This window comes from Sphaeramia orbicularis, chromosome 22 (assembly GCF_902148855.1).
Source record: "Sphaeramia orbicularis chromosome 22, fSphaOr1.1, whole genome shotgun sequence".
NCBI lineage: Eukaryota > Metazoa > Chordata > Actinopteri > Kurtiformes > Apogonidae > Sphaeramia > Sphaeramia orbicularis.
This window is the reverse complement of record NC_043978.1, coordinates 38,324,556-38,348,120: the sequence shown is the minus strand read 5'-3', so window position 1 is coordinate 38,348,120 and position 23,565 is coordinate 38,324,556. Positions and strand designations below refer to the sequence as shown.

At 37.8% G+C, this 23,565-nt stretch overlaps 1 protein-coding gene across 1 annotated transcript; it reads right to left on the bottom strand.

Moving 5' to 3' along the window:
• Positions 1-532: 532 nt before the first annotated feature.
• LOC115413187 (calpain-1 catalytic subunit-like) lies at positions 533-23,565 on the bottom strand. The gene is made up of 22 exons (XM_030125938.1): positions 23,441-23,565; positions 18,657-18,912; positions 17,093-17,162; positions 15,741-15,862; positions 15,521-15,654; positions 15,264-15,438; positions 8,781-8,855; positions 8,614-8,699; positions 7,328-7,402; positions 6,317-6,477; positions 5,186-5,352; positions 4,980-4,991; positions 4,659-4,867; positions 4,497-4,542; positions 4,326-4,394; positions 3,948-4,005; positions 3,799-3,860; positions 3,478-3,546; positions 2,634-2,712; positions 2,200-2,316; positions 1,314-1,366; positions 533-1,130 (listed from the first exon to the last, which is right to left on the bottom strand). The coding sequence occupies exons 2-22, from the start codon at positions 18,891-18,893 to the stop codon at positions 1,104-1,106; spliced, it is 2,103 nt and encodes a 700-aa protein (XP_029981798.1). The 5' UTR covers positions 18,894-18,912; positions 23,441-23,565; the 3' UTR covers positions 533-1,103.

The following is a 23,565-nucleotide window of genomic DNA, read 5'->3' as shown; positions in this document are numbered from 1 at the left end:
TTCTACAGTGAAATGACACATAAAGAGAAGAAATGACTGAGGCCACTCATGCAGCACAACATGAAAAGAATATACCGGTATAATGTTTTTCAAAGCTTACTATCCATGTTTTATTACACAAATACAAAATTATGTAAGATTTGTGTTCAGAAATGTTATATTTTATGTCAAAACTCAGGAGCAAAATCCTTAAATAGGTGAAACTCAGTCAGTAAAAGTAAATAATATTGTGTTTTTACAGTTTTTGCCCACATCTCTTCAATTACAGCCTTTTTTTCTATTTCATTTAATTAGGCTTAAATAAATTTTGCAGAAATAAAATGTAATCCATGGATCACCTACTTCTTATTTACATCAGTGTCTGGGTTTGGAATATGTCCTGCATCAAAAACCACTACATTTTAATTAGCATCAACTTTTTATTGGTGTTGATGTTTTATAAAACAATCCCATTTTCCTCAAGTTAGTGTTGAGGGGCACATATAAAAGTCATTTACATTTTACCACTCAGATAAATGGAAAGCTTTAGGGAGATACATTACACACAATAAAATAAATCAAAAGCAAAGTGATCTCATTTCTAAAATAGACTCCAGAAATTAAAGTGAAAATTTACTTCTGTTCATGTCTGAAACAAATATACCAAGACAATGAAAACCATTTGGATATTGTGTTTATTTGGTTAATTTTACAGTGAAAGTAGAAGCAGACTAATCCAGGTCAGTCAGTTACTGCTCAATTTTCAGATTCCACTCCAATGCTCAACTATTCAAAGATAGTATAGGCTATTATTTTCTTACTCTTGCAGAGTTCTTGAGCGGTCACAGGAAAAAACACTTTATGATTACAAAACTTTATCTTGAGCTTTTTGTCATTGCAACCTATATTTTGATTGAACAGTGTAACAGACAAGTTTCCATGACATTAAACACAAGTACTCTACTTTTGTAGTGACATCCTTTATAGTAGCATAGTTAGCAAAGAGCCTTTGAGGCCATTGTGGAATAGCTCATATGAAGAATAGGTGATTTGTTTCTTTTCCACAGCATCTGTCCCTGTAAGTCCACAATGAATAGAGGCTGCAGCTTTTTAGCTTCATCTGATCAAGTGTACATTGAAATGTACATCCACTGTAAATGAAGAGGGAATGAATGATCAGTGCTTTTTAAATAGTTGTAGTTAAACTTATACTCAAAGCATATACACTGAGAAATGTTCTTAAAAATACATGTAATTACCTTAAGAGTAATAACAGTAGCTTTGAAATTTATCTTACTGAGACATATCGTTATGATGAGTTTGTTAAAACTTGCCTCTGATTCACGAAGAGCCATTGTCATCCCATCAGACAACTGCTTGAAGATTTCTAAAGAGAAAAAAGAATTACACAAAGAACTTTGAAAAAGAATGAACATCAAGTACATAATGTCTGACAAATTCAATGGGGAAAAAAAAACGTCAGCCTCTTTTAAATAACAGCTTTATTTTTTTTAATCAAAATTTTATCTTGCACAATACGTGACATGACAGTATGTTGTCAGTAGAGGGCAGTATATATCACTTTTTTTTTTTTTTTTTTTTTTTTACTACTGTCTGTGTTACAGATTTTGTAACACTGGAGTCTGGTCAGAATGTCAGGGTTTATTGGCCACTTTATTAGGTACATCTCTATGTGCTGTGTGTATGTTGTTGCTGTAGCTCATCTGCTTTAAGGTTTGACATGTGCATTCAAGGTTCCTCCTCTGCAGACATCAGTGGTAACCAGTGATATAGTTGAGTTACTGTTACCTTTTTATCAGCTCAAACCTGCAGCTTATATTTTCCAGGCCGTTTTCTACAAACACTAGGGATTGTTGTGTGAGTAAATGCCATTAGATTAGGCGTTTCTCAAGTACTGAGACCAGCCCGTCTGACACCAACATCCATGCCACATTCAAAGTCACTTCAATCACCTTTCTTCCACATCCTCAGCTCAGCTTGAACTTTACCACATCATGCTTGCTTTGAGCTGTTGCCATGTGCTTGTCCAGTTTGACATTTTTTAAACAGATATGCCTAATAAAATGGCCAGTGTTATTTGACATGTGTTTACTACTTCCATTCACCACCAGATTCTCACACCCACCAATTTCACCTTACTCTGAATTTATTTGTTATGTATTGTAGACAGTATTGTTTTTTTGTTGTATAAATACTTACTGTACATGCATTCAAAGCGCAGGACCAGACTGATGAAGCTCTCCAGTGTCATGTGTCCAGTGGAGGCACCGTAACGCAGAGCCATCAGATTGAGCATGTCGTCACTGACTCTCATTCCTTGGAAAAATGTGCATAGAAGAAAAGACTGCAATGAATATATTTGCTGAATTTGAGATGATAGTTACCAGGCACAGGTATAACTATGAGTAAATTAAATAAATATGCATCCTCCTAATAATACAACCCATCCTAGAGTAAAACTCAACTTCAAATACATGACGTTAATGTATTTATTGTGATATATAATGTCTCTTTCATGCATTTTAATGTGAAAAAGGATGAATGTAAGTTCAAGACTGAATTTTCTTTCTTTTTTTATGCTAAGCTCATCATGGTCGGCGTGCATGGTAAAGCAGTAGGTGCATTATTTCTACCTATTGCCATGATTGCATTCCTCAGCTCACTCAGTGACAGTGTTCCAGTTCTTGATACATCAGTGCGGAAGAAAATGTCCTGTTTAGAGAAAGATTATAGTCAGTTCAATAAAACAGCAAAAACACACAAACCAGGACTGGACCAGTGTTGGATAGTTCTATTTGTAACTAGCGCATTGACCTGTGGGGATCCACAGGTTCAAGATGTGGTAGTTTTTATGCTGTTGTGTATTCATGCATGCTGTACTGCATTTGTCCAGCAGTCCCCGCCAAAGCGCTGTGGGTACAGCAACGTGATTGTAAGGCCCTTGTATTCCAAAATTACTAATATCTCCCAAAATATTGGTCCTATCAACTTGCCGTTTCCGCTAGTGTGTTCCTTGACCAAAAATACAAATGTATGCCAAACTGCAGCAGTCTGCTCTTTCTGGATTTTGTCTGAATCCTGAGACACATACATACACACAGAGGCCACTTGGCTTTTAAAATATAGATGCATTAGGTTACAGATGACTGGCTACCCTCTTAAAATGTAGTAAGCAACATAACTATTTTAATTATTTCATCAAAATAACAACATCAGAACAACAGCTGAAAAGTCTTGAAAACCTGTATACAAACAAATTCAGAGCCCTATTCTGATTTCAGAGAGAAAATGTTGAATTTCCAGCTCTAATGGGCTTTATTGACTATCTACTATGGCTCTTATATTCTGCACAGAACCTTTTTATGGAAAGAATTTATTAAGTTGTAACCCCTGATCACCAAGTTACCATCACCACCGATGCAGAGTAAAATAGTCATATGTGTCCAAACTTAAGTTATTACTAATTCATTTGTTTACCTTATAGGTGACAACCTTCTTCCACAGACGAACAAATTCTTGACTGTTCAGTTTGCCAGTAACTGAGGTCTAGTACCCAAACATTAAGGTGTTAAAACCTGCACATGTCGTTTCATGTCAGAATCTGACATTTAAAATCGAGGGATGGGATTTTATTGACAAAAGAACAGGCAGGTTTCAGCCTGTACGCATTCACAAACATTATGCAACATATATTTACTAGATGCACTTAAGCTGTTCAGCAGCTCAAAAGGAGAAATTTGTAAAGAGTGTTTGAATGTTTCTCAAACAACAACTGACAAACATCAGGACAGAGGATACGTCCATCAGAGCTACCATACTACGACAGGCATCAACGCTGAAGCCTCCAGCTTTAAGGTCTCCTAAAATGAATAGAAAAGGAAGACGTAAACAGTACAAAATGATCACTAATGCAAAGTTTGAATGTGTGAATATCTTAGAGTTCAAACCTTTCAGGATGTTTTCATTCAGAAGTTTCTGAAGCTGCTCAGCATCAACTTCTTCATACTAGAAATTTGATGAAAACAACACAATGACAGGGATTAACTTCAGTACTGACAGCATTTAAGAAGCTTTCTGTAAAATACATCTTGAAAGAATGAAACACTGCATTTTGTTTCCAGCCAAAGAGTCTCCTGCTTATATGCTGGCGGTTCTGATGATCTTTATATTCAGACTTTAACATTCAACTTACAGGGATACATCATTTAATAGCTCTAAATGTACAGAAGTAGCTCTAAAATCACAAAGAATAGGATAATAAGAAAAATGGCATATGTTTTAATATTAACATGCTGAATTTTCATGTATCATTAAATATCAGTTACCTTGTCAGAGAACTGCCGGAACAAGGTTTTCTTATTGTCGTCATTCCCTCCATTTTCAACTGCCATGGGCTGTAAAAAAAAATAGACGTTATGTAAAGTCAGTGTCTGTATTTATACTTATTGTAATGATCATGTTCACACATCAGTGACACATCTTTACATTGTACACACCTCTTCAGCATGTTTATGTTCATGATTATGGCCTCCAGAATTCTCACTGACGTGACAGAAAAGGTGAAATGAGGACATTACTCAGACTGTGGAATATGGGACATAAACTGGTTTTGGGTCTAAAACAATAGAAGTCAGTAATGGTTCAATAGAGTAACTAACTGGACATGGGTCTCTGCCTTGGCGAGGATGGTCAGGAGGAAGGACGCTGTCTCATTGGGTCCATAAGTAGATGGGACAATCAGGTAGTCGCCTGGCTTCAACATCATGAACTCCATCACCTCACGGGCATCCATGTAGGGTTTTGTTTGTACAACAGGTCTGTTCGTCTTGAAGAAAGACTGTGGAAACTTCCCCATCTCTCTCTTGTACTGTAATATTGATTTTTTTATTCTTTTTTTTTTTAAGTTTGTTTGTTTTCTGAACTGTATTTTAGAGTCAGTCTGTACCTTAGATGTGATTAGGTATCGAAATTTAACTTACTTCATCTGGGACCTTGGAGGAAGTCAGTGGAAATGAGCATAGAAACAAAAAAAGGAAAGAAAGAAATTACTCTTTTGTGTTTTTATTTTCCTTTTCATTTCATATGATTACTTCCAGATGACAGATACTTCATATATCTGTGTCTAACATACAGCAGAGAGTACAGTCATATGAGTGTTGTTTCACAAATAAAAAGGATAACGTACCTCAAATACTGAAAATCCGATGTACAGGTTTTCGACCAGACGTCTGTTCCTCTTGTCGGGTTTTTGCATGAGAGACACCAGCATGTTTTTTCCTCCCTGGGTCTTGGCGCAGTCACCGAGTAAGCTTTCAATCTTCACTCGATACTGTGGATTAGTCCAGAAGCTGTCTGTAAGGCAATGGGGGAAATATTTTCCCTTATTCCCAAGACAGTCATAAAAGTATCAAAAAGTACCCCATCTCTGAATGTTGACAAATCCCTTAAAAATACGTACAGTTTAGATCTTGATCCAGATTTTAACCATTTCTATATAGGACACACTATCTTTCTATATAGGACACACACACAGAACTAATTAAAATACACATGCAGGGACTAGGGTAATAATATGAAATTTACATTTCCTTAAAGTACCCATATTTCTCATTCATCCTCCAGCAGTGGTTCCTTTAATCATCTATAAAACTGGGCAAAAACATGCATGTGTCAGTCATGCTTTTATTCATAAGATGGAAGTGAATAGAGCTGTTTATCAGTGTACCTTAAATGCATAGTGTATGAGTGAATGCACTGCACTGTTTAACTTCTGAGTGAAAAGTTATCAAGTTTGTCATTGTATTCAGCTTGTATTCAGTGTGACAGACTATCTTGGTACTCAGGTTACAGTCTGTGCATGCTTGCAGGTTCTCATGTTGATGGAGGTAGTAGAGCTGTCTTAAATCTCTCCTATACTATTTAATCTCTAGATATTTACGTGTTTTTGACAATGCAGTACATTGTATGGATTGTATTGCAAAGGCACGTCAATGCACACGTATTTATTTGCATGAGTGTTTTTAAGTTCATGTAGCTGACTTAAGTTTCTTGTGGCGTTTGTTGTTTCTTAGTTTAAATTTCTTGATGTCAGTTCTTTGGCATGTCTCTGGTTGAACTCTTCGTGAACTGCTTTGATGAGACAGGTTCAGACAGTCGCCTTTCATTATATGTGACCTTTTCCGTAATGTTTGATCCACATTGTAAAATGCCTACTAGTCAGTCAGCTATTGCAGACCTTCAGCCCTGTTAGACCATGTCCACTGTGGTGCGATTGTAATAACCCTCACAGAGGTGAGTCCACATTTCCTTAAACTACCCATGTAATTCATGCATCCTCCAGCAGTGGTTCCTGCAACCCATCTCCCCTCATAGAAGGAGGTGTTCCAGTGGCTTGAGGAGCTGCCATCAAGGAATTCAGGACACAGGCAGCAGATGTCAAGCTCCGAGTAGAATTTACAGAAGTCTTCCATGAGCATCCTGGTGACATTAGAGAAGAACTTACATAACACACAGATTTTAATGTGTGATATTAAGCACTAAACACAAACTACTGCTGAGGCTTTATGGATCAGTACAGTTTATATCACAAGTGTCAAACATGCGGCCCAGGGGCCAAATCTGGCCCGCCAAAGGTTCCATTCCGGCCCACGGGATGAAAGTGCAAAAATTAACCTGAACAGTCAAGGTTGTCCAAATCATTTTGGTTCAGGTTCCACATACAGACCAATGTGATCTACAGTAAAAATAACAACACAATAACCCATAAATAATGACAACGACAAATTTTCTTTGTGAAAAATTTAAGTGAAAAAAAAAAAAAACATTACACTGTGAAAATATTTACATTTACAAAACTATTTTTTCACAATAAATGCAAATAAATACATTAATAAAAACAAAGATGAAGAACCCAAAATGTGCACTTGGGACAATATTCTGCCTGTTCCTAAATATTTATGTAACATTGTCTGTAATGCACATGTATAAATAATAAGTCGAGTCATAATATTGTTAAAATTGCACTAATTTTTCTAATGAAATTCCTTTTTTTTTCCAGGTTATTCACATCGCTTTTGAAAAATGTAAATATTTTCATAATTTAACTGGGGTTTTTTTGTACTAAAACAAAAAGGAAAACTTGGATTTGTCATTATTTATAGGTTATTAAGTAATTATTTTACTGGTCTGGCCCGCTTGAGATCAAATTGGGCTAAATATGGCCCCTGAACCAAAATGAGTTCGACACCCCTGGTTTATAAGAATCCAAGTGTTTTTCTTCTGTGTCTCATAATTCCACATTCCTATTTTTTTGATGAAATATTCTTACCAAAACTCTCCATCGTCAGCCACTTCACGGCACATCTCAAGGTCTTGAGGACTCACTGTTTGCCACAGAGGTGACCTGTAGAGATAATATGTCAGTGTAAGAAGAGGAAGTCATGCAACCAGGTATTATTTTGCTCCATTCTTTAAAGACGCGTTGCCTTTGTCAGACTCAGAACCTGTCACAAAATGCTCCAGCACGTCCAGATCATGGCTTTGCTCTTTAAAATTTAGGTTAGACCTGAGGTTTGGAGCCAGGAGATTCTCTGTAAAACTAAAGGAAAAATCTTTGTTGGAAATGATCTCAGCTTGGGTTGGAACTCAGTAGGAAACACCTGTTACATTTAATCTAAAAGTCAGGAGGCTGAAACAAAATAGCAACAGGTTGCATCTTTTTTCATTAATTTTTATTCATTTGATATGTATTTCGCTCCTACTATTAAGCAACTGTGCTAATGGGAAAAGAGTTTCGTCTGTATTTGAAACTGAATGTGAACAAACATTGAACTTAACTTGACTCAGAGGTCTAGTTGGTACTTTTCATCTCAGCAGCCAAAATACATTGTATGGAAAGACATTTGTTTCTTTATTTATCAATCTACTAGAATAGATTTTCAACCAAAAAAGAGATTTGAGAGTAAAAGCTTTTAACTCGCAAGCAAAGAGGACTGATTTATAAGCAAATTTATCTTTTTTTTTTTTTTTTTGCCACTTACTGTCTTTTGCTCTTAAATCTCTTTTTTGATTACAAATCTATTCTATTTGATTGATGAATAAAGAAACAAATGTCTCTCCATACCATTGTAATGTAAGTGATATTTTTTTTAAAATGCTGCTGTAAAACGAAATGACCCCAGAGGCACATGGATTTTGCTGATGATAATTTGATATATTTGTTAACAGAATTTTTTTAATCTGACTGAGTAGAAATGAATGGGAAACTATTATAATGCTCCCATCTATTAAACTAGAAGAACAAGTACAGATTGGGTGTTTTGTCACATTTTATGAGTAAACGTTGGCCAGACGACTAATCCCTGAATGATACCTATTCAGCTGCAGTATACTGTAGATACAGTATATCGCAATAGAGTAATATCAGACATAAAATAAACAACATCACTTACATTTAGTGATTTTATTGACACTTGTTGGATAAACAGTTGACAGTTTGGGGCTTATCCTCAAACATGACCTCACCAAACATACCACATTGGAGATGACCAAGAAGCATATAAGTTAAACATAAGCAAGTTCAGTAGTGTGTACCAGAGTGGGTCTCATTCTTACTGGTCACTCCAGTCTCCGTTCCACTCTCCTTTGCCCCATGGGTTCCACAAACGCACCAGGTTCACTACAGTCCCTTGGCTCACCAGCTATTGTCATCAGAGGAAACACCTTTATTCATCAGCCACTATGAGCAAAGAATAGCTTTTAAAAATAAATACAGTTTTGACCTGTTTGACACCAGTAACACCATAAGCATGGCCTTGGACCAGTCCGTTTGGTAACACAGTGTTAGCAGACGTCTCCTGCAAGAGAGTGACAGAGTCATAATTATGTGAAGAACTGATTATGAAGTTTAAGTAACATCAGATGGACTTAATAAAGAAAGAAAGAATTAAAGATGCATATAAAGGCTAATCAAATATGAATTTAGCTGCAGCCGTGCTAAACAAGTCAGTGGTAAAATGTCAGCTCGATCATGAAATTCTCAACCTGAACTAGAGGTAAATTCTATGTTCTGTCTGTAACTTCTTAAATCTTATCACATCAGCCAAGTATCAACCTGATAATCATCTGTCATGCCAGATTAGACTGCTGCTATAGACAACTACAATGCCCTCTTTTTCCCAAACCCGTTTTCTGTGAGTGTTCATTATAGCAACATGTTATGGCCTGAACACTTGCCTTTGCTCAATTCACACAGTTTTATGGAATCAAGTTTAGAGTACAGTGATTAAGGAGGCCCTTTAGGGTCATTATGCTACATCATGTTCTTATCGTTCTAAAAGCAGAGTTCACACTAAATCCACAAAGAATGGATCGTTCATCGTGATAGACAAGGTTATAATAGTTCTGGATTTTTAATTATAGTTTAGTTTTAATTAGTTTTGACTTTTTTTTTTCTCTAATTCAGTTAGTTTAATTAGTTTTTAGAGCAGGTTTGGTAGTTTTTATTAGTTATCATTTTTTTCTGAATGCTTAGTTTTAGTTTAGTTTAGTTTTAGTATTAGTTTTAGTTATTTCATATATTTTATCTTCCTCACCATCCTATTCAAATAAATTATTGAGCCACGGATCAGTGGGTTACCCTGGACACTTTATTTGGGGGTCGGGTTAGGGCGGCTCATTGACTGAGCAGAGACACAAACACATGTACAGTACAATGTGTAAATTCCCTATAGCACATTGGGGGTGTGTGTGTGTGATGCATACACAACGTCACTTACGTGAAAACAATGCGAAGATGTGCAAAGCATGAGAGGAGATGCACAAAGCAGCCAGCAGTTTAACCAGATAGAAACATATAAACCAGCTAACCAGCAGTTAAACCAGATAGAAACATATATAAACCAGCTAACCAACAGTTTAACCAGATAGAAACCAGTGGCGGCTGCTCGTCTTTCAGACAGGGGAAGCTCATTGTCGGCTTACATAAAAAAAAAAAAAAAAAAAAAGAAATAAGAAAATGCTCAGTGACCTTATCGTACCAAGTAGGTGTCTCTCCCAGGGACTGGACCAGTGTCGTCTCTGCTTAGATTGCCTTAGCCCTTTGTGTTGTGGGTGTAAGACTTCAGCCTTTTTAAACAAGAGATGCTCCTTTCACTCCGACCTAGCCGACAGTTTGATTGATTTAACTATCTACAAAACGATATTAAACTCGAACAACAAATGATTAAATTATGTAACTGAAACAAGAAAACGCTGAAATTATGTTAAATTGAAACAAGGAAGTACAGTGAGTGGGTTTTATTTACAGTGCAAGAAATGAACGAGTAATTTCGTAGTAGTTTCTCTCTTGATTTCACAGCAGAATGCGCGACAGTATTAAACTGAACTGTGTCAGTGAAGGAGCAGATCTGAAACTAGCTGTCAATCAAACGGGATTCAGCCTTTCGACCGATCCTCCAATCAGCACGTGGGATTCTGGCGTCCAGCCCGGCCGAGCTCCGCCCACAGCTCCATTCACCCCCAGAGACGCCCGGCGCCCGGGGGCGGGACAACATCGTGGCATTTATCCAATTACCGTCCAGTTTTGACGCAATGAAAAAAACTGCTCCACTCAGTCCCATTGAAGCCCATAGACGCCCGCAGTCTACGGACAAATGCACTGAGCAGAGATCGAATGAGAAAACAGCACAACAGGAATGTATGAGAAGTGAACAACTTCGCGTCCGTTGGTTTGTGATAAAGCTGATTCTGAACGAACTCATCTTTGAGATGAACGTGTTCTAACACATTTGTAGTCAATAAAATGTCAACACAACCGTACATATTTAACCATTTAATTTTCGTAATTTTAGGGGAAGCCGGGCTTCCCTTGCAGTCTATGAGAAATCGCCACTGATAGAAACATGATGTGCAAAGCGTGAGAGGAGATGCACAAAGCAGCCAGCAGTTTAACCAGATAGAAACATATATAAACCAGATAGAAACATATATAAACCAGCTAACCAGCAGTTAAAGCAGATAGAAGCACATATAAACCAGCTAACCAGCACTTTAACCAGATACAAACATATATAAACCAGCTAACCAACAGTTAAACCGCACAGAAACATATATAAACCATATAGAAACATATATAAACCACTTATAAACATATCTAACCCAGTCCATCAGCAGTAAACCACACCTTAGCAGATATCTCATCTCTTAATCATCTCCAGTTCCATTATTTGCCAACTTTGCTTCAGTTCAGTTTAGCTAGCTGTAGCTAGTAATGTCAAACATTTTTTTTTAACATTATAACAGGTTCCATACCTCTGTAATTGGATTAGTTTTCATCCTCCTCTTTTCTCCTCTTCTAAACTGTGCAGTTCAGGGCTTGGAAGGCCTTTTCATGGTGATAAACTCTCCAGTCTTTACCTGGATGCTAGTTCAACACTGACTCTGTCCTTTAGCTCCACTCTGTCTCTGTCACTCACGCGCACACACACGGTGCGCCAAAAAAAATAAAAATAAAAACCCGACCCACTCATCACTAAAGTAAATCCCAGACAGGACTGTGCTGCTTTGTCCCAGCTTTAGTCTGTATGTTCCAGGTAAAGTGGGGACCAGAAGACGACTGGAAACCACCAGTGACCAGACATGACAGACTGTGAAGTGTCATATGGTGCTGCTAGCTAAAACTGCTGGAGTGAAATAAATCAATTTGGTATCAATCCAACATTGACAACGACGAAAACAAAGGAAATTTTATCCATCATTTTTATACGTTTTAGTTAGTTTTGTAAGATTACAATACAGTTTCAGTTAGTTATTGTTTTTTTCTTTTAATTAGAGTTTTTATTTATTTCAGTTAACGAAAATGTTTTTTCAATTTTAGTTTTTGTCATTTCGTTCGTTTTCGTTAACGATTATAACCTTGGTAATAGAACTCTGAGTTCCAAAGCACGCTAATGCAAACGTGTCCAAAAAGTTTTGCTCCTGCATGCTCTTTGTCCTTATTTGTCCTTAATGTGCTAGTGTTTCCTGTTTTCCTCCACATTTCAGCAGATATTCATGTCTATATCTGTATCCATAATGCAAAGTGCAGAGATCGATACACTCAAATTGCACCTACAGAACTCTCCATAACCACAAACCAACTTTTATGTTTTGCTTCTTCTGCCTCCCCACAGATTTGACGAAAAAGATAGAGATACAAAGAATGTAGAGTGAATGTCCATAAAGTCAACACCAGCTTTCTGTATAATTTCATTACATCGCACTTTGCACCGACCATTTATGAAAGGTTGCATCAAAGCTTATTTGCATTAGAAGGCATCAAATGTATGAATATTCTCTCTAACCTGTAAATTGCAGACGCACCTCAAAATACTATTTGACTGGCAGCTCAGTTTGCAGTGAATTCCACCCTTAGCTAATGCCTTGTGAATTACATAATGTATTTTTATTTAATTTGTGCCAGTTCAGTTTCTGCAAAAGCTTCTTAAGGTTTAATTATTTGTGTAAGTAAATCACATGTGACAGGGAAGTACTTCAGTAAATTATTATATATAATACAAATGTTTACCTTAACCTACGGGGGTTGAGGAGGAAAAATGCAAGGCACTAGGAACAGAACTGGTTTTTATCCCTAAATGTCAAATGAAATGTGCATGGAACTAAAGATTTCTCAAGTTCCTTGTGTCATGTGTCTTATAAACAGTTAAACATCACTGACATCCTGGTCCTTCTCATTGATGCTCAGTATGAATACATTCCAAAATCAATTATAATTATTTAAAAGAGTTTATCTTGCATTGCAAGCTTTTCTTAGCCCTAAGAGGCGGTAGACATGTAGTAGTGCCCAGTGATGGGCAAGCTACTTGGAAAATGTAGTGAGCTAAGCCACCAGTTACTCTGCTATAAATGAAGCTTCACTACACAGAAGCTACCACCCAGTCAAATGTAGCAAGCTAAGTTACACAAACACCGCAGAGGTAGCTCACTACATGTGAAGCTACTTTAAGTTACGCCAACTTACATGGCGATAAACACAAGAAACTACATGTTTAAATTACCAAATACATGCAAAGTCAATTCCATTGGGTTATCAATATGCCAGAGTAACTATAACAATTACAACAACAATTACTGGCCAGTTACTGACATCTGCAGACCAGGATGTAATTAACAATGCTCAGTATGGTCCAATTTTTGAAGTCACGTGGAAGTGGAAGGCAGTGAACGGAATGCTTTGGATGGCTGTGCAGGCAGGGGACTCACTAAAAACCAGGCGTTTCACCCAGGGGTGGGGCTCTATGTCCTGCGTCACACACATCGTGGACATCATGGACAGTGCACTTTTGAGTTTATCTGATTGGGTTTGAAGTGTGGAAGAGAATAATTTATTTAAGCTGAAATATGAACAAGAAGGCATTGTCAACTTCAAATTTAAGAATTTTATTTAAACAGATCTTCAAAAATAACTGTAACCCTATGTTTGCCTCATGTTGAATACATTTACATTCATGCAGCTGCTTGTGTGACCAGTAAAACCTACAAACTGCTGATTAATTCAGGATCATTTTATAATAGTAAGGAAATACCACAAATGTATTTTTGGGCAAACTAAATAGAGTAGTCTGATATGTCACTACTTCTAAAACGTGTTTAAAAAAGAAAGAAAGCAAAAATTGAGAGTATACCCACTTTTCCAGGGACCACTACACCACTGACAAACTGGTTCCTTTAGTGCAGTGTTTATCAAACTGGGGGGTGTGAAGTCTTTCTAGGGGGATCATGGGTTCACTCCTGGGTGTTTTTTTTTGTTCTTCAGGTTAGAACATGTATCAGGTGGAACTAATGTTTGATCGTTGGAGCACCCTGGACTCCTTTTAGGGGCGTCCACCAAACCAATGTACTGCCATGGTGATCTGTCACTAGACTAGACAAAGAGTTTAGGTTTGGACAATGGACAAGGACTGGACTGGAAAAGACACATGGGACATGTTTGTGTTTTGGACCAGTTTGAACAGTTTGGACTTTAATGTTCTCAGATGTGCAATGGAAACGGGCTCACTGACCCACTGATACTAGTCACATGTTCATCTGTGGAACCAACATGTGTTTGTTGGTCTAAAAAAAGTAGCTTTATTGTCATAGTTGTAGATAATTGCGCATTTCCTATTTTTATTTGGAAAAAATATTGTCTCAGTGAGCAGTCTGGTTGAGTTTATTTAGCAAAAATCTCAGTTATTTTTAAGAGGGAATCCAGCTGTAGTGTTCTTTACTCTGGGTTTGGTGGCTCTGAAAAGAGCCTTTCTGGTGATCACCGTCCACATACCTCAGCCAACAACCATGGGATGTTCCGCACAACACCGGCTCTCTCTGCATTCAAGTGGATGCCGTCATCTGTCAGGTGCTCCAGGTGAGACCAGATGCGGGTCTCATCTCCAACTCCGCCATGAAAATGATGCTCCTGGTCCGCTCCATACCCTATCTGCTGTCCGTTCACTGGTACCGCCAGCAACGACGCGGGAGGATGTCGGAGAACAGGAAGTGGGAAAAGCTCCATCACTGCCCAGAGTTTGCGCTGCGGTTTACAAGCGCAGGCACGGCGCTTTACAAGCGCGGGCACAGCACTTCCAAGAATGTGCACGACGACGTTCCAGTAAGACACGCCCACTCCGGGCGAAACGCCTGGTTCATAGTGAGTCCTGTGCTGACAGTGTGTGTGTGTGTGTGTGTGTGTGTGTGTGTGTGTGTACCCCGTTCCGAATGATCTGGAGTGGTTGTGTTGTGGATAATATAATTACATTATCTAGTCTGCAAACTGCTTTTCCACTGTGTTAAGCCATATAAAAATAGTGTCTGTGGTCGTTACCACGCTACTTGATCAAAAAAAGAGTTACGTTACTGAAACCTTACTTGATTCAGGAAATAGTGACGTTACCGCCAAGCTACTGAAAATTGTAGTAAGTTACTAGCGTCGCACTGCCCAACACTGGTAGTGTGGTGACATGCATAAATACAACCTTCAGGCAGAGCGACAGACTTTATAATTACTTTTAAAAAGACAGAGGTGTGTATTCCTGTTCATACATGCCAACAAATGTTGCAGCCAATTGGGGTCCCTTCAAGAAAAAAAGTAGTCCCTTTTCCTCCCTCCGGCTTGATAGTGTGTTTAGTTAAGCCTACGACAAAGAGGTAGGAACTCTAAACCTGTTACACCCACCTGTCACTCACCACTGTTCAGGCAGACAATACCAACCAGTCTTCATGCTTACCCCCTGATGAGTACCACATCCCATCAGTGATTTGAATTGTCCAGCTCTGAGCATCAGATCCCACAGGTTTGGAGGGGGATCTGAGAGGTTCACACACATGTGAACGCCACCGGTGAAGTCCACCAGAGCCTCAGCTGGAGTTCCAGCGTTCATGTCTGAATAAGAACCACACACCCTAACAGAAGCAGATGGATGGTACATTCAGTGACTTCTGAAAAAAGTCAAAAACTGAGAAACAACACTTTGCTTTTCCATACTTGGCATATGCTTTCTCCATCAAAGCAGGCCAGAATTCAGTCAGGTCTTTGGAGTGAACGAAGATTAGACGGCCATTGATTGTGGGCAACTTGTCATCAATGATAACATCCACCCACCTCCCAAATCTCCAGAACTGAAAGGGAATTGTAAATGTCTTGATTAGATAAGTTAAGAGCTGCTTCAGTGTTATCAGAATACCAGACAGTGCTGTGTATTCACCCTGAAGTGGAACAACCCGCAGTAGTCGTCGTCATCAAATGTTTGCTCTAGAGGGACAACCTGCTGGAAGATGTGATCCTGGAACGTCAGAGCACCAATAGATGCAAGAAACCAGCAGTCCTCTGAAAAATATGTGCACTGACTTGTCAGAAAAGTATACTGAGGCATGACAGTAAAATACACAGGCTGTAGATTACACAGGAAATGCAAACAGAGGGGCAGAACATTTATTTGATGTTGGCTCATCTCAGGACTTTTTAAAATTGCTAATATGCTAGTTTATTTGTCTTTTCTATCTTATTACCCCGCCCCCCAAAGGGGAGACAAGGGGTATTGTTTTTGGTTTGTTTTGTTTACTAGTTTGTTAACGCTCTAGCAGCAAAACTATTGGTTGAATTCACACCAAATTGGGTTTATAGATTCCCAGTGACCCAGAATAGATCTCATTACATTTTGGAAAAAATAGGTCAAAGTTACAATTTTAATGAAATTTTAACCCCCCCCCCGCAATTACTTATAATGGGTGAAGTTTCACATGTCTGTAGCAGCAAAACTATTGGTTGAATTCATACCAAATTGGGTTTATAGATTGCCAGTGACCCAGAATAGATGTGATTAGATTTTGAGAAAAATAGGTCAAAGTTCACATTTTTTTATGATTTTTTTAATATCTTTTTTCTTCTCCTATTTACTTATAATGGGCAACATCTCAAATGGCTATAAAAACATTAATTTTGTTTCATTCATTCATTCATTCATTTTCTGAACCCGCTTTATCCTCACTAGGGTCACGGGGGTCGCTTGGAGCCTATCCCAGCTACATAGGGGCGAAGGCGGGGTACACCCTGGACAAGTCGCCAGTTCATCACAGGGCTGAACATATAGAGACAAACAATCACTCTCACATTCACACCTATGGGCAATTTAGATTAGAATTAGAATTTTGTTTCAGTTTACTTCAAACTTGGCACATATATAGAGGCCACTGATATGCTGACATCAGCTGGATCAATGCCAAAATAAGCTACAATACGTGTGGGGTGGGGTTTTATTGTGCCTGGCACCAGTTGTTAAAAATAGCATCCATTTACTGGAAAAAAGGCCTCACCATGACTTTGCCCTAGATTGCGTTCATTCACAAATAGCTGATGAGAAACAACAACAGTAGATATAATGTTCCCATGACTCGACGCAAAGTTCAGATAATGACTGAGTCACTAATTCCCAACTCCCCTCTACCCTTAGCATGTATGAGTCTAACCAGTGGAGTTCTTATCTCTGCCTGCTGTCTGCAGTTGTACTGTAAGATGCATTGATTTACTGAAAACGACAAATGTTTGTAGTTTTCTTACCGACCATGCCTTGTCCAAAGTCAAATCTGGAGACCCCATCAACAACAAAAGATGGATTGGAAACTATTTTCTGAAAAAGAAATATTGACACTAGTCTTTTTAATGATATCATTTTAAATCCCTATTTAACCCACTGAACAATGATAAGTATCAGTATCTTATTCTTCAACATACATCATGTTTTTGATACCAACAGCTAAACGACAGCAGCACACTTTTTAATTTTGCACATGGTTTTGTGTCTATATTTATAATGAAGCACTTTTGCTCTCTGGTTGTTGAATGACAATGTATATGTCTGTTTAACCCATAAAGATCCAAACATCTACCAACAAACAAAATCATCCACTGATCTAAACTGTTTAATTCCTGTTGATCCCTTTATCCTATCAATACATGTAAATAATTGGTATAAAATGTAGTTTGTCATCTTTTCATGGTCATCAGATATGACCCATTTGAACGTTCAGAGGCTCTGTAGTGAACATGGAAACACTGTCATCTTCTACAGCACAGGTGTCAAACATGCGGCCCGGGGGCCAAATCTGGCCCTCCAAAGGATCCAATCTGGCCCGCGGGATGAATTTGTGAAATGCAGAAAATTACACTGAAGATATTAACAATCAATGGTGTAAAAATCATTTTAATTCAGGTTCCACATGCACACATACAGACACATATAGTCCAATTAGATTTCAAATGGGTCAGACCAGTAAAATATTATCATAATAACCTAGAAATAATGACAACCCCAAATTTTCTTTTTTTTTTTGCTGTAAAAAAAGTAAAATTAGATGAAAATGTTTGCATTACCAAACTATACTTTTACAAAAAAACGTGAATAACCTGAACAAATATGAACAAACTGAAATGTCGTAAGAAAAGTAAATTTAATTTTACCAATATTCTGCCTGTTACTAAATGTTTTGTGCGATTGTAATGCATGTGTGTAAATGATAAACTGATAAACCGAGGCAGAATATTGTTAAAATTGCAATTGTTTTTCTTAAGACAATTCAAGTTGTTTATGTTATTCAGATTTTTAAGGAAACTTTGTAGATGTAAACCTGATCATAATGTAATTTTACTTTTTATACTGTTATTATTTTACTGGTCCGCCCCATTTGAGATCAAACTGGGCTGAATGTGGCCCCTGAACTAAAATGAGTTTGACACCCCGGTTCTACATCATTGATTCACCAGTAAAACCCATGGAGTTGTATCAATGACAGTGGATAGAGACACTTACCTTTACCTAAAAAGTCACATTTTCTTCAGTTTTTTCTGTTTCGGAGATAATAACCCTCAACTTTAATCTGAGTATTTATAAACATCTACATGATTAGTGAATGAAATATAGGAAAATGCCTGATTTATACTTAAAAATGCAAAATACAGAGCATAATATTAGAATCAGTGGTGATAAATCAGTTAAGACAGGTTAAAAATAGAGAAAATTTCATTTGGGAACTGACACAAAAGTAACACTGGGTCTTTATGGGTTAAGCATCAGCTGTTAGTTTAATATAAGATCACATGTGCACTTTCAACCTGAAACACTCACCGCCGGTCTCAGCCATTGTACTCGGTTCAAGTCTGAAGGGGTCAGTATGTTCTCGCCGATGGAGGTTTTGTCTGGAGGGAACATGTCATCTATGTACCTGACTCGGCGGATCAGACAGTACTGTTTCAGCTGCTGGTAGTCTTGGTTGAGGAACTTCTCAGGATTGGTGAGGGTCCCACGGCCATCTTTGGAGTAACGTGCATTCAAGATGCTCATACACACACCAGGAGCCGTCATTGTGCTGTGATGTCAGAGGCTACGATCAGTCAAAAAGAATCATGACATCAAAATGTTGCTTTGGAGATTAATAAAAAGAATCAGTCAGAGGACATAAACCTCTACCATGACAGTTCAGCATAGTATGATCAATATCTGCATTTAGACAAGATTTGATTTGACATTCTAGAGGACAAGCTTAAGTTTAAACTTGAAAGAAATCTGTACAGAAAACATTGTGATTTTAAGAATCTTTATTTGTCAGTATACCGTATGTATACAATTGGATTTTCCACATTCATAACTTTCAAAATAATTAAATAATCTAAATGCTATTTCAGGGTATGAAACTATAACCTGTTACCTTCATCTTGCAGAAAACCCCATTTAATTTGGTTCAGTGGTCACAGAGAAATGTGGATCTTTGTAAAGCATGTCATGGGTTCGTTTCTTCCAAGTTTGGCACTTGGATGCTCTTTGCATCTATATGAATGAAAATATTTTGCTCACAACTGACAGGGCAGCTAACAAATGAATTCAAATTCTCTGCATAACATTATATCAGTGGTGTGTACTCATGTGAGGTTTTGTTGTAGAAAGATTTAATATCTTTCTTTAATCATTCATTTTCGCACCTACCAACATTTGCAAAACTCAGAAATCTGCTTCCTTTTTGATGTAATTCCTTATTAATTTCATTAGTTGAAAATGAAAAGAAACAAGCAGTCACTTTTTCAAAAGAGATATTTTTGTGCAAGAACACTGTAGCAAGAATAGGATACCAAATTGTTTAAGAATGGAGTGTCGGTTTATAGATTAATTTAATTACAGATCTATAGTTGAAGATGCCCGCATCTAACTATTAAATCTTAAACTTAAATCAACCCCAAACCCAATAATTTGGAAACCTTGCAAAGGTGGTGGAACGTTGACTGTACAGGGAACCTGAGTGTGAAAATAAACAGTACACAAGAATAACTGAGGCAGCAGATTTGTACACACATAAAGAATTTATTAACTAAACTAAGACACACAAATAACATAAAGACAAGAGACAAATAAGATAATAGGGAGCAGGAGATTATGGACAGGGGAAAAATAGACTAAATTGGCAGATAGCTAGATTCAAGATATTATAATGTTAGTGAGGTAAAGTTGAGGTAAATCTACTTAAATTGGGAATAACACCAACTCAGATAAATCAGGAGCAAGTTTTCTTACAAGTTGGAGAGATCCGTCCTGAAGGATGCAGGACGTTACTTTGGAGAAGGAGCATGTAGCAGCTGGAGCGACATGCCAACGGTGAGGCTGCAGGGCTGGAGAGGCCTTGACGGAGAATGGATGAAGTCCTCTGACAGAGTTCGAAGCGGGAACAGGCTGTGAGAGCAGAGTGCTCGCCGGAGCTCTGGAAGTCTGAAGGTCTGAAGCTCTGCTGGCCAGAGGAGGTGCACAGCTGGCTCTGGCGGCTGGTTCTGGAAAGCTCGCCAGGAGAAGTGGAGAACAGCGAAGGTGGAAAAGCTCTTTGAGAGCCCAGAAGTTGGAAAAGACTCTTTTGGAGCCCAGGAGATAGTAAAGGACTCTGTGAAGTTTTGAGAGCGATGGAGATGGAACAGCTCTGATGAAAAGTTGGTTTCATTTACTTTTATAGTTTTGCCAAAAACCAACCTGGCACGCCTTCCTCGTGCATATTGATTAGTCATCGATGCCTCGGGAGGTTGCCTTCTTTGTCTGTTTTGGCGCTAGTCCAACCCACTTTGTGCATATTGACGAGTCATTTGCATATCTCAAAGTGTCACGTTTCTCTTCCCTCTTCGGAAGAGAGAGGGGGAGAGGACCTTGTGCAGACTTGTAAGAAAACTTCTCCCAACCTTAAATAAGATCCTTAAATAAGATCACTCAAACTCTATACATCACCTGTAACCTCACTTCAGCATCAGTAAAATAATAGCATCAGACATGTTATAAGCAGTATTACTCTTACTTTCAGTACAGTTCACTGTGACATGAACAGGACACACATATATGAAACCACAGGTCAGGCAAATGGCTTAAGCATAGACATGCATAAAAGAGTTAACATGCTGAGTACAATCAACATTAACACATTACTGTGATACATGGCACATATAGTGATTTTGTTATTCAGTCTATTTCTTCTTAGGTTTACCTCCACCTCTGGGTAAACAAGAAAGATGGGACACAGATGTTGAGGGGAAGATGGTCAACTAAGTGTAAACACTCAGTTTATGAGTCCTTAATTTACTATGGCAGGGAAGACGTCTCTGATGAAGAACAGATGACAATGGCTGAGGAAATGTTATTTTAAGTCCATTTAAGTTAGGTTAGGTTCATTCCTTAAAACCATATGTCATTATAAACGTCACTTGCAGAGGATGTCCCTGTATTGACCTGATACCAGCCAATCAGGATGGCTGTTCAGGAATTTGGTTTGACAGGAAGAGAAGGATAATATAATTTATAATTCTGTTTTTGACTCTGTTCACTCACTCCCACCGTCATGACGTTACAACACAATGAACAACTTCGTATTATTAAGATGTCAACATAATGGACAATGCATCTCCTTACAAAACTTGGTGGGAAGGGACTTCTGACCTGCTTTACAAAGATCCCCATTTCTCTGTGACCGCTTAAGCAAATCGAATGGGGTTTTCTGCAAGATGTAGGTAATAAGTTATAGTTTCATGCCCTGAAATAGCATTTTGATTGTTTCACTATTTTTAAAGTTGTCATTGCAGAAAGTGCGATTGTAATTTTTTTTTTTTGGGACATACAGTAAAATAAATGCAACACTCTGAAACTGAACCTCTGTATTTGACTCATCATTAGCTGAACATGCAGGAACACACCACACTTTGCAGATTAGAAGCAATGAGCTGCCACGTCAGGTGCCCCGGGAAGAAATGGGAGGTTAGATGCCTTGCTCAAGGGCATGTTACCCAACAATTTCTCTGCCTGGTTCAAGAAACGGAACCAGCAACTCTTCAGTAACAATCCACTTCTCTAGCCTTCTAGACCACAACTACTGTGACTTTTCCCTTCAACATTTTTGGAAATCAAACTTTCTGTTTTTTATTGTTTCATTTCTTAACCCATGAAGACCCAAACATCCACTGGCGACCAAAAGCATTACTGATCTAAACTGTTTAATAACTTCTGATCCACTAACCCTATCAATCCATGTAAATAATTGGTGTAAAATACAGTTTGTCATCTTTTCATGGTCATCAGATATGACCCATTTGGATGTTCAGAGGCTCCGTAGTGAACGTGGAAACACTGTCATCTTCTACAACACTGATTCACCAGTAAAACCCATAGAGTTGGATCAATGACAGTGGATGGAGAAACTTGGTTAATGTTCAGATATTGATAGATTTGCCTAAAAAGTCAGTTTTTCTTCACTTTTCTGATTTTGATATAATAACCCTCAACTTTAATCTGAGCTTTTATGAAGAACTATACGATCAGTAAACTATACAGGGTGTCCCATAAGTCTCCATACATAGGAGACATAATACATTCCATACATATATGGTTCTAACATGTATTTCTTTATATTTCAGATAACCCAAAGAATGCATTTGAATAAAGAGCAACGAATTGAAATCATCCTGATGGCTGGTTCAGCGAGCAGTCGTATGGTTGCAAGCGCATTTAACAGAAAACATGGGACGAATATCACACACGACACTGTGGCAAAACTTATTGTCAAGTTCAAAAAAACAGGAAGTGTTTTGGATCAATTTGTTCCCGACAAAATGGCAGTCATATAAACCATATTATATAAATAAAAATGGTTTACGTCAAGAAACGTTTATTTTTCCTATGTATGGAGACTTATGGGACACCCTGTATGTAAGAAAATCCTGGATTTTCACTGAAAAAATGCAAAATACACAGGATAATATTACCACAAATGGTGATAAATTGTATAATAAAAGGTTAAATAGAGAGAAATATTCATTTGGGAACTGACACAAACATCACACTAGGTCTTTACGGGTTAAAGTTTCATCTGCTGTCACTTTCTCAAACTGTGGATACTGACATGTTTACGGACAGACAAATGCCAGTAAAAACAGAACCGCCTTGGTGATGATAATAATTAATATTTCTGTTGTAGTCTTCACAACCTGCAACTATATTAAATTAACAGGATTTTTCTCACGATAACCACACCATGCCAGTCTATTTTTCCTCAAGTTACTCATCCTGATTGAATCTATTTCATAACCACAACAAAGATTTTAGGCCTCAGTTTAATTCCAACCACGAAGCTTCTCATTTTAACTCATTTCCACCAAATTAAGTTAGTTCTGCATAAAAAATAATAAAAGCAATAATAAAGTAAGTAAGTGCCACCTCTTACAGCCCACATCTACATCTGAACAGTCACTTCCTTCTATTATATATTAAATATAACACATAACTAGAACTTTTACAGACAGTGAGGTGAAAGCCCTGATGATATTGTTAGTTATAAAGTTTTAAGTCTTAATGAACTTGCACAGAAAGTTACTGGAAAATAAAGATCTTAATCTTACCCTTAAAAACCAGAGTCTAAGTGTGGAGCCTGGATGAACTGGTGTGTGCAGCTGGAGAAACCTGAAGCTTTTATATATGGTGCCAAATGCCTGAGGCTGAAAACTGCACATTTAGTGAACAAGAC